The sequence below is a fragment of the Bufo gargarizans genome, chromosome 4 (genome assembly GCF_014858855.1).
Source record: "Bufo gargarizans isolate SCDJY-AF-19 chromosome 4, ASM1485885v1, whole genome shotgun sequence".
NCBI classification, from domain to species: domain Eukaryota; kingdom Metazoa; phylum Chordata; class Amphibia; order Anura; family Bufonidae; genus Bufo; species Bufo gargarizans.
This window is the reverse complement of record NC_058083.1, coordinates 143,393,646-143,406,142: the sequence shown is the minus strand read 5'-3', so window position 1 is coordinate 143,406,142 and position 12,497 is coordinate 143,393,646. Positions and strand designations below refer to the sequence as shown.

Here is a 12,497-nt window from a genome sequence, read left to right as displayed (position 1 = left end):
CCCCCCCCCCCATATAACATTTCCCCCCCCGCCCCATGACTTCTGTGCCCCCCCCCCATATGACATCTCCCCTCCCCCGGCCCACAGTACTTCTGTGCCCACCCACCCCCACATATGACATTTCGCCCTCCACCGCACCACATGACTTCTGTGCCCCCCATAGAATTCCCTCCCCCGCCCCAATGACTTCTGTGCCCCCCCATATGACATTTCCCCTCCCTAGCCCACATGACTTCGTGCCGCCCCCCATATGACATCTTCACTCCCACGGCCCCACATGGACTCTCTGTGCCCCCCCCCATATGACATGTCCCTCCCCCACCCCCACATGACTTCGTGCCCCCCCCATATGGACATTTCCCCTCCTCAGCCAACAGACTTCTGTGCCGCCCCCCCCCCCATATGACCATTTCCCCGCCCCCGCCCCTAATGACTTTCTGTGCCCCCCCCCTCCATATGTCATGTTCCCCTCCCCCCGGCCCAACATGGACTCTGTGCCCCCCCCCTCCATAGACATCCCCTCCCCCGCCCACATGAATCTGTGCCCCCCTCATATGAATCTTCCCATCCCAAAGGACTTCTGATGCCACCCCCCTCCTATGACATTCCCTCCCCAGCCCACATGACTTCTGTGCCCACCTCCTCCATATGACATACTCCCCTCCCCCCGCCCCACAATGACTTTCTGTGCCCCCCCTCCCTGCCATAATGACATCTCCCCTCCCACCGACCCCACATGACTTCTGTGCCCCCCCTCCCTCCATATGACATCTCCCCTCCCCCGGCCCACGTGTCTTCTGTGCTTCCCCCCCATATGACATCTCCCCTCCCCGGCCCACATGACTTCTGTGCTTCCCCCCCATATGACATCTCCCCTCCCCCGGCCCACATGACTTCTGTGCTTCCCCCCCCATATGACATCTCCCCTCCCCCGGCCCACATGACTTCTGTGCTTCCCCCCCATATGACATCTCCCCTCCCCCGGCCCACATGACTTCTGTGCTTCCCCCCCATATGACATCTCCCCTCCCCCGGCCCACATGACTTCTGTGCTTCCCCCCCATATGACATCTCCCCTCCCCCGGCCCACATGACTTCTGTGCTTCCCCCCCATATGACATCTCCCCTCCCCCGGCCCACATGACTTCTGTGCTTCCCCCCCATATGACATCTCCCCCTCCCCCAGCCCACATGACTGTGCACCCCAGCAATATGACGTCTCCCCTCCCCCCCTGCAAAGTAAGGACCCTACAGGGGCCATTACGTCACCCGCTGTAGGGCGACATGACTGGGAGCACTCGCGCACAGTGCGGGATTACACCAGCAGAGGCCCTCCATAACCCACACCCCGCAGCCAGTACTCAGCAGGGCTCGGGATCTGTGTCCTGGAGGTGACCCGGCAGCTGACACACAGGACGGCCGCCATGCACACACTCGGTCACCTCTCACCATATCTGAAACTTGAGCAGCGGCCCCGCCGTGTACTGCATCTTCAGCTTCTTGCTCGGTACACCGTTCCCGTCCGCCGAGGCGGCGCTCAGCACAGCGGCCAGGACGCCGCTCACCAGCAGCAACCACGAAACGCACCGCACCGCCATCCCGGCCTCAGCTACTACAGCTACAGCCGGGTACAGCCCTTTGTGACGCGATGACGTCCACGTTCTGAGGCGTGCGGGGCGGGGCAGTCATGGCGGCCGCCATGACTACTGAGGGAAACATGCCAGTACTGTGGCAGTCATGATGCGAGTCACCCAAGTGTCCCTCTTTTGGACCTGAGTCCCTCTGAGATCCTTAAATGTCCCTCTTTTTGACCTGAGGAATAAAAGCATAAATCTGCATTAAAACATTAACTAAATTGCTGCTTATTAAAGTGTCTTTATGGTGTCTACCTGTATATTATATCATAACTGTATTATTTTGTGCTGTTTGACCCTTAAAATATCTATAATACGATGATTTTTATGCTAATATTTAAATGGATATTGAAGCACAAGAAAAAAAATTGTCCCATAGACTCCACGTGTTGTAAAAAAAATAAAAGAACTTACACTCACCTAACCGATCCCCAGCTGCTGCTTCGGGCGGAGTTAGAGGCGTGGTCTAGTATGGAAAAGAATTGCCGTGACGCGCTGAGAGGTATGATGATGCTCTGTACAGGTTCTTATTTCATACAGGACACAGTATTACGTCCCGCGTTATTTATTTCCCTTACATCCTACCACCCCCTGTGGACTGGTAGGACCGGCGGAATTATTCATGAGCCCGAGTAAATTAAACACCCCCTATAAAGGAGGGAACCACCCCCAGCCCATGGTGTTTTTTTCTGTCCTCCCGGACAGGTGGACTGGCGGTGATCCCCTCCTTTTTTTTTCTCCAGGATCTCTCTTTTCAGGCGCTGTTCCTTTAGTCTTCGGTTCCGGCAGCTTACCGGCTGTCGGCACTGTGCTATCGCACCTTGTTTTGCTCCTCTCGGCGGCGTCCTCGGTCCGGGTTTCCAAAGCCTATGGGCGCCGCCATCTTCCGGACGTGACGCCGTAATGGTGTCTGACGCCACTTCTGGGTATTCCTGGTCGCCGGGGATCATATTTTCTTCTTCCTCCTGTTAGGAGGGTTTTGTTACTTTCTTCTATGCCCTGCTAGGTAGCATTTCTTATATTTATAAGTGTTCCATAAGTTTGGTTAGGGGCCGAGTTTTTCTTCTGGGTTTAGTCTATTTAAGGAAGCATTGTGCACCAGCTCGGTCTCTGGCTCGCAGAGTCCCTTATAAGCTGGTATTTTTTTCTGCTTATAGGTACCTTTGTTCTTGGATAATCTTTCTTCTGATACTTTCGTTGTGCCTCTTACCTGTCTGCTTAGTAACATTTGTTTTAATATACAAATATCTTATTGTCTTTTCCTCCCGCAGTGATGTCTTCTCCGCGGGTTCCTGATAGCAGAAAGTTGGCTTCCAAGAGGAAGCATTTATCTTGCTACGATTGTAGCACTCCTTTGGAGGATTGCTATCCCTACTCCAGGTGTGACAGCTGTTGTGCGAGGGTCCAACCTTCTGGTGAACCTACCATGCAGGATATGTATTCATGGGTGAAAAGCTATGTGGATGGATCCCTCAGGGGAGTCATGAACTTGATTGATGAGAGGCTTCCTGCTCATCCTGCTCCTGTCCAGACGCCTATGGAGACCTCTGCACCGGTGGAGAGACCCTCTTTGGTCTCCTTAGTTTCTTCCTTCTAAAAGGAGGAGGAGCTTACCTCGTGTTTTTTTTTTCTCCAGAAAAAACACAGACTACTCAAGTCCATCAGGTCGGGGGACCATGATGTTGACCCGGGGGAGCCTTCTGATCCCGCTATTCAGGCACCACATGTCTTTAAAGCGGATGAGACCCTCTTCTCTATCATGCATATGCGGTATGCCAGACCTAACAGGGGAATTGCATGTGAGGTCACGGTGATGAATAATATGTGGGCCGAGGTAAATACAGTTCTGGTTACTCACGGTTACGTCGTCCTTGGGCAGGCTCGTATAAGTGATAAGGAGAACAGCACAATGATTCTCTGGAGCACATTCTCGTGTAAGGGACACTGGCCAGATGGTCGTTCTAGGTGCCCTTAGTGGTCTGTATTAATGTGCCAGTGGCAAGGTCGTGACACCAGTACCTTTTGTATGGAGGTACAACCATTTACTGTAGTGTTAATGGAGGAACTTGAGACTGAGACAGGAAGGATGAAATCCAGGGTGGAACTTTACTGAAGATAACTCCTGATAACAGTACATCCAAAGTATTAAACAGTCTCTTGTACAGAGGTAACACTGCTGCAAGTCCTCTGCTGACAAGTGTAAATGTCCCTTTCTAACTATTAAATGTAATGAAATCGTAGCATTGTAGAGGACTTCGGGGCTGGTCCTGGTGATCCCGGTTCAGGCTTGTGAAGTTACCAGAGGCTGGTGACGCCTTCATTTGGGAGTCCAAAGGTCCTAAGGCACTAGTAGGATAGGGCCGTAACCCTTTGGGGGTCTCTTTCCTTAGTATTTTCTGAGTAAAATAGAGCACTTCAGCTCTGGGCTGAAAACTGGCTGAGAGCTCAAGATTGCAGACTGCACTGGATCTCACTGGCTAGGCTAGAGACTAACTGACTAGGCCTGAGCGTGACTATATATATATATATATATATATATATATATATGAGAGGTATTATCTCCCCCTAGTGGTAGGCTCAGTGAAATGCAGTTAGATACACTTATAAGCAGGGATTATGCATAAAGACACATTGCAGCATAAAAACAGGCTATATAAAGCATAAAAAGCATAATACAACAACTTTGCAGTACCCACGAGGGTAGTGGAACGCTGCACATACAGAGTGGAAGAAACCTGGGAAAGGTCCGGTTCTAACTAGAAAATTTAGAACCATGTTCCCTATGGCTAAGTCCTTTGTGGAATTGTGGGGTGCCATTCCCAAGGTGGACATGGCAATAGCCAAATTGTCCAGATACACTCTGGTTCCAGCAGATGATGGGTCTAGTCTGCAGGATCCCCTTGACAGGAGAGCAGAGTGCACTCTAAGAAGAGGTTACACGGCAACCGCAGCATCCGCTTCTACAGCCATTGCTGCTACCGAGGTCTCTACGTTCCTCCGGACTCACCTGAACCAGATTCAGACTGACATGGATCAGAAGGTGTTTCGTGACATACTGACTGCCTTCAAGACCATTAACCTGGCAACAGATTTCCTGTGCGATACCGCGCAGCTTCAGTTAAAATTACGGCCAAATCCATGGCCCTTGTGTCAGCAGCCTGTAGGCCCTTATGGTGTTTGGTCAGTGTTTCGGATCCCTGGGTCCTGAATATCATCTCCGAAGGTTATTTGATCAATCTCATCTCTCTTCCTCCAGACAAGTTCATCAAGACTAAGCTCTTACAAGCTGCCAAGCAGTTGGTTCTGGAGGCCTACATTCGGGACTACATCTACATCTGCAAGGGGGCTCTGGAGGAGGTCCTGGCAGGGAAACAGGGCTTAGGGATCTATTCACCAGTTTTTCTGGTTCCAAAAGCGTCAGATCTCCGGATAATTATCGATCTGAGGTGTTTTAATCGGTATATAAGGAAGGTGAAGTTTTCATATGGAAACCATCAGGTCAGTGGTTCATGTTCTTAGTCCTGAGGACGGGATGGCAACCCTGGACCTCAAGGATGCATATCTGCACATTCTGATCCATCCTGCTTCCAGGAAATTTCTCGGGATTGCGTTCTAGGTGTCAGGTGTCACCAGACACCTTCAGTTTGTTGCCCTTCCTTTAGGCATTTCTTCTGCCCCTCACACTTTTATCAAGGTGGTGGTTTCTGTGGTGGCGGCTTTAAGACTTCAGGGACTGACCATCATTCCTTATCTGGACGATTGGCTTTTGCAAGCCTCTTCTCCGGCGGTCCTATCCCAGCATCTTCATGTAGCAATCTCCTTTCTGTTCCGCTTAGGTTGGATCATCAACTGGCAGAAGTCGAACGTGAGCCCGTCAACTTCAGTAAGATATCTAGACTTCATAATCGACTCCGTTGGGATGTCTCTCCAGTTGTCTCCAGAAAGAAGCAGTCCCTTGGGCTCTGTGGCACCTCCGCCCTCTACAGTTGGAGGTCCTCTCCAAATGGAATGGCAGCCCTGCCGAGCTAAACTCCCTGTGCTCCCTGTCTTGGTGAACTCGGTATTCCCTCAGATGGTGGATCCATCTTTTAGATGGGAAGTCTATGACCCAGCCAACCTGGATCATATTGACAACAGATGCGCCCCAAGTAGGCTGGAGCGCTCACCTAGACGACTCTCCAGTCCTGGTGTCCTCAGGAGTGGCTTCTCTCATCCAATCTCCGCGAGATTCGAGCAATCCGGCTAGCCCTCCTTCACTTCGCCCCTCAGATCCGGGGCAAAGCTGTGAAAGTCCAGTCAGACAATATGACTGCAGTATTTTACATCAACAAGCAGGGGGGCACAAGATCACTTCCCCTCCTATCAGAGATCGGGGTGATTCTGGATTGGGCAGAGTCGAACCTGTCCCATTTATCTGCTATCCACATTCGAGGCTCCCTCAATATGATAGCGGATCGGCTGAGCCGCGGTCTTCCAACAATGGAGTGGTCTTTACATCCAGAGATATTCAAGCAGATAGTCCTCAAGTTGGGGATGCCAGAGGGTGATCTCATGGCAACAAGGTTCAATGCCAAGGTGAAGTTTTGCTCCCTTTACAGGGAAGGCGATAGATGCTCTGTCAATATCCTGGAGGTTCAGGCTGGCTTACATGTTCCCTTTACATGATTCCGAGGGTATTGATGAAAATCCGTCAGGATCAGGCCTCGGTGATAGCCATCATAGCGTTTTGGCCGAAGAGATCCTGGTTTACCCAGCTCACCTAGATGAGTCCCGGGCAATATTGGAGGCTCCCCCCCTCAGTAGACCCTGGTGTCGTGGGACATTCACCTCTGCTCAGATCTGCACAGATTCAACCTGACAGCCTGGAGGTTGATCAGTCCCTTCACAGAGTAGAAGGGCTTTCAGAGTCGGTCCTGAGAACGCTGTCTCATTCAAGAGTGGACTCTACCAAGAGAGCCTACTCACGAATTATGAAGATATTCTCATCCTGGTTTACCTCACGGGAGGTGGCGTCTGCAGATCCACCCCTCTCTGCCATTCTTCAGTTCCTGCAAGACGGCCTTGACAAAGGCCTTGCTCCATCTACTATGAAGGTTTAAGTTTCAGCCATCTCAGCCTGCCTCAACAGGTCTTTTTCTCAGGACCCGCTCATCAAATGGTTCCTTAAGGGAGCTGAAAGATTAAAGCCTACACTACTGAGACACATTCCTCAATGGGATTTATCAGTAGTCCTCAAGGGGTTAGCATCTCCCCCTTTGAGCCTTTGGAGGAGGTGGATTTCAAGTACGTCACATTGCTTTTCTTCTTGCAATGACTTCGGCCAAGAGGGTCTCTGAGCTTCAAGCTCTCTCAGCACACAAGCCCTATACCATCTTTTTTCAAGACCGGGTCCTTTTAAGATTTCTCCCGTATTTTAAGCCTAAAGTTTCTTCGTTCCAGAATATCAACCAGGTGATATCCCTCCCGGTTCTTTCTACTCCTTCTACCTCCTCCGAGGAACCTGCTATACATCCTCTGGACGTCTCGAGATGCCTCCGGATCTATGTGGATAGATTAAAGGTGTTCAGGAAAGAAAAAAATCTTCTAATCCTGTTTGCCGGTAAGGTTAAAGGCCGTAAGGCATCTAAACCATCCATCAGTTGATGGATTAAGGAGGCTATTAGGGTAACCTTTGTTTCCCGATATCTGCACCCTCCGGGGTTCGTGAAGGCCCATTCTACTAGGGTCATAGCCACTTCTTTTGCAGAGAGGAGTCTTCTTCCTCTCAACATGATCTGCAAGTCTGCCTCTTGGAGCCCTGAATCAACATTCATCTCCCATTATAGATTGGATGCTAGAGTAGCTGAGTACTTGGCCTTTGGGCAGACTATACTTGATTCTGCCAGGCATGAGGGCCCTCCCTAGGGGTTCTTCTTGCTATATCCCCATCTGTGCTGCTGGTAGGACGTCAGGAAATCGTTAATTTCTAACGATAATTTGTTTTCCCTTAGTCCTAGCAGCAGCACACAAAGATCCCACCCTAGTAAGTTTCGTTTTTTTCTTGCTACAACACAGTGGGCTTGGGGTGGTTCCCTCCTTTTATAGGGGGTATTTAATTGTATGATTTACTTGGGCTCATTAATAATTCCGCCGGTCCTACCAGTCCACGAGGGGTTGTTAACCCCATCTGTGCTGCTGTTAGGACTAAGGGAAAACAAATTATCGTTAATGTCCTATTGTTGTCCATTTTGCGGACAAGGATAGGACATTTCTACAGGAGCCAAAAACACATGGTGGCAAGCACTCAGGATCCACGATTTGCAGACCATAAAAGCGGATATGGTCGTGTGCAGGAGCTTTTAACAAGACAGTGGACATCCCATTTTCTAGCTCCCCAGAACAGTGACGTAAGTGTGACGGCTGTCTGCACAGATTCTCCCTCAGATTCTGCAAAGTTTTATCCCATGTCAGATGAGAGAACAAGTCCGATCCCATCATCTCAGCCCTTAGTGCCGCGTCTGCATAGCTTTGCTATTCCGTTCTCAGTACCATGATATAACGTCAGATGACTATATTGTGGTCCGTCAGGTTTTCGCTTGGGAGTCTGGCATTTTACATGATACAGTAATGCTGCATGTCCTGCTTTTTGAACAGGATCTGCCTCAGAAATTCCAAAGCAGATGTGAACAGAGCCCTAATTATGATGTTTTTTTAATAGGGGTTATCCAATAGTACAAATGAAGCCCCCCCCCCCCCCCCACACACACACACAATGCCCGAATCCCTCCTATAGACGATACTTACCCGGTCCCAGCACCTGCGTCCAGGGGCGTAGCTAAAGGCTCACGGGCCCTGGTGCAAGAGTTCAGCTTGGGCCACCATTCCCTCAGTGCTTGATGGCAAGGGGCAGGGGAGCACTAGCCTTCCTGCTGCCAGAGGCAAACATTGAAAGGGCACCCCCTCAAATTCTTGACCTAACCCCTTCTCTCCAGCCAGGGGTGTAAATTGACCAGTATGCACTTTCTATAATGCCGGTGTCTTATGTGGCACAAGGGTCTTTGGGCTCCCTCAGGCTCCTGGGTCTGGTAGCGACTGCTACCTCTGCAACCCCTATAGCTACGCCCCTGCCTGCGTCCCTGCACGGCCAACACTGCATCTCCCCATCGCGTGCATCAAAACATCCAGCGATGGGGGAAGCAGCCAATAGCAGGCTCTGATGGTGACCAGCCTCCCTAGTGTCACCGTCGCGGCCTGCTATTGGCCGCATACCCCCGTTGCCGGATGTTTTGATCCACGCGACAGCGAGATGCAGCGGTGGCCGTGCAGGGATCAAGCGGGACGCGGTTGGCAGGGACCGGGAAAGTATTGTCTATAGGAGGGGCCCAGGCATTGTGGGGGTATTTGTAATACTGGATAACCCCTTTAAGCCTCGTTCACACGTCAGTGTATTGGTCAGTGATTTACATCAGTGATTGGGAGCCAAAACCATGATTGGAGCCTCCACGGACATAAGGTATAAGGGAAAGATCTTCCCCTGTTCTGTGTTTAGAGTCGCACCTGGTTTTGGCTCCTAATCAGCGATGGAAATCACTGACCGAACACTGACATGAATGAGGCATTAGGACAACAGAAGTGCCACAGAAGAGGAGGGCGATGGTCACTTGTTTCATATGGTTTGATCAGCTGTTGCTGTAGGAGAGGCGTATGGGTATGAAGGATCTGCGTTCTTCCAGTTACAAGGTTAGGCTACTTTCACACTAGTGTTTTTTGGGGAATCCATCATGGATCTGCAAAAACGCTTCCGATACCATAATACAACTGCATGCATCCGTCATGAACGGATCCGGTTGCATTATGTCTTCTATAGCCATGAATGATCTGTCATGAACACCATTGAAAGTCAATGGGGGATGGATCCGTTTTCTATTGTGTCAAAGAAAACGTACCTGTCCCCACTGACTTACATTGTGTGCCAGGACGGATCCATCTTGCTCCGCACCACATCGCGGACAGAAAAATGCTGCAGGCAGCGTTATGGTGTCCGCCTCCAGAGCGGAATGGTGACTGATCGGAGGCAAACTGATGCATTCTGAGCGGATCCTTTTCCAGTCAGAATGCATTAGCGCAAAACTGATCCGTTTAGGACCGCTTGTGAGAGCCCATGAACGGATCTCAGAAACGCAAGTCAAAACGCCAGTGTGAAAGTAGCCTTACTTGATCGAGCTGGACGTCGACATGCAGCATATGTTCAGGTAAGTGCTCCTCAAGGACACCTGTCAGCAGATTTGTCCCTATGAAACTGGCTGATCTGTTGTATGTGATCTTGGCAGCTGGAGGCATCTGTGTTGGTCCTATGTTCATATGTGTCCACATTGCTGAGAAAAATGAAGTTTTTGTATATGCAAATGAGCCTCTAGGAGCAATGGGGGCGTTACTGTTACACCTAGAGGCTCTGCTCTCTATGTAACTGCCACGCTGTCTGCACTGTAATTGACTGTCCCAGTCAACCAAAGTGGAGATGGCACTGCAGTTGCAGAGAGAGCAGAGGCTCTCAGTGTAATGGTAACGCCCCCGTTACGAAGCCAGTACGGTGGCGAAACGCGCGTTGGGGCATAGGCCTAATTCTTGCCTTGGGTATCTCGCTCATCATGGGTAATTTATCATGGTTTCTCACAGTATTATGGTGTTATTAATATACAACCTTTGTGTGGTTTTTGGGTCTACCATTGTGCTACAGCAGATGACTTGATTATTGGACACTCTCCGGACAGGTCACTGGTTCTCCCAAACCACCTGCATGCAGTTTTATCTCCACTCCGTCTGCGGTTACTTGTAGCCCCTGTATACACACTTGATATGCGGACCCATTGACACATTCACGTGTCATCCTTGACCGGACACGGCTCCGGCCTGGTACTGGTCCCCATTCATCGTGTGTATAGATTTGTTGCACTATCAATTTCTATCCTTTTTGCACCGTGTCAGTTTAACTTATCTTCATTGTGCAGCCTTATGTACATGTTTTACCAGGGATGTATTGAGCTAAGTACCTGTGCGATTCCCTCTATCGGGTTATTAGGAGTGAGGAGATCTACTTACCTCCTCCTCCTCTTTCTTTGTTTTCACCTTGTCTATTAACTTTTGTAATAATAAAGATTAATTACATATTACATGTGAATATTTTTGCATCATTTATGGGGGCAATTGGGTTGGTCTGGATAGGAGTTACTTTCACGCTTGCGTCAGACAGCTCCGTCACCGGAACTGCCTGTTAGATCCGGCATTCCGGCAAGTGTTCAGGATTTTTGTCTGTAGAGAAAACTACAGCATGCTGCGGTATTTCCTCCGGCCAAAAAAACGTAAGAGGGACTGAACGGAATGCTCTCCATTCAGAATGCATTAAGATAAAACTGATCAGTTCTTTTCCGGTATAGAGCCCCTGTGACGGAATCCAATACCGGAAAACAAAAACGCTAGTGTGAAAGTACCCTTAAGGCTCCATTCACAAGTCCGTAGCGTGTTTTGCGGATCCCTGGATACGCATTTTGCGGACCGCACATCACCGGCACTAATAGAAAATGCCTATTCTTGTCCGCAATTGCGGACATGAATAGGACATGTTCTATTTTTTGAGGGGAACAGAAATGCGGACCTGGAAGTGGAGATCTGCATTTCCAGAGCCTGGCTGCACATTGTGAGGCCCCATAGAAACGAATGGGTCCGCAATTCTGTTCCGCAAAATGAAATTGTGGACTTGTGAATGGGGCCTAAAACCCAATTTTTCTCAGCAATGCAGGCACGTATGGACATGGCACCAACACAGATGCCTTCAGCTGCCCAGTGCACATGTAACAGGTCAGCCAGGGTCATAGGCACAAATCTGCTGACAGATGTCTATTAATGTGTACAATGGCTGCTAGAAACCATAGTCTCTGTTGTGATGGGAGCATGTATGGCCGGCACTATCAATGGAAGGTTCTTTAGACACTGCACTTTCTGGCTGACACTTTATAGGGGCACTCTGCTAAAACATTATGCATAGGAGTCCTCAAGCTGTAATAACCTTGTATCACCACTACAACGAAGAGGGCGCAGTGCTCACAAAAGCATTATGGCCCCTTCGGACAAATAATCTTCAGGGGTGCCGAGAGTTGTATCCCCATTAATCCAAAATGATAATCTACCCTAAGGATAGGTCATCAATATTACAAAACTAGAATACCCCTTTAAGCATGGGCATTCTCACAGGTCTGCAGCTACAGAGCCCAACACAAAGTAAGTTGAGTGCTTTTCTAGACCATGCAGGCTAGCCTTCCATGGATGCCCATGACCTCATCACCGATTCCTTGCTACTGCGACCACCACACAATACCTGCTATTTTGGAGATGCTCTGATACAGTCATCGAACCATCACAAGTTGCCTATTGTTTGGCTCTTTAGAGTCTATTCACAAGGCAAAAAATGCATTTTTGTGGTCCGCATCCGAGCCGCATTTTTTGCGGCTCGGGTGCGGACCCATTCACTTCAATAGGGCCGCAAATAATGCAGACAGCACTCCGTGTGCTGTCCGCATCCGTTGCACCGTACCGTGACCCCACCAAAAAAAATATAGCCTGTCCTATTCTTGTCTGTTTTGCGGACAAGAATAGGCATTTCTACAATGGGCCACCCGTTCCGTTAATTGCAGAAGGCAACCGGACGGCTTCCGTTTTTTGCGGACCGCAAAAAACGGCCCGGTCGTGTGCATGAAGCCTAATGCCTCATTCACACATCAGTGTTCGGTCAGTGATTTCCATCAGTGATTCTGAGCCAAAACCATGTGCAGCTCTAAACACAGAACAGGAGCAGATCTTTCCCTCAGGGCTCATGCACACGACCGTTGT

At 49.8% G+C, this 12,497-nt stretch overlaps 1 protein-coding gene across 1 annotated transcript in view; it reads right to left on the bottom strand.

Moving 5' to 3' along the window:
• The window catches only part of SELENOT (selenoprotein T), a 19,540-nt gene extending 17,903 nt beyond the window's left edge, over nt 1-1,637 (bottom strand). The window contains exon 1 of the mRNA XM_044290888.1: nt 1,450-1,637. Within this exon, the coding sequence (XP_044146823.1) occupies nt 1,450-1,598 (149 nt within the window). The 5' untranslated portion in view covers nt 1,599-1,637. The remainder of the gene's footprint in view (nt 1-1,449) is intronic.
• Between the last annotated feature and the right edge of the window lie 10,860 nt (nt 1,638-12,497).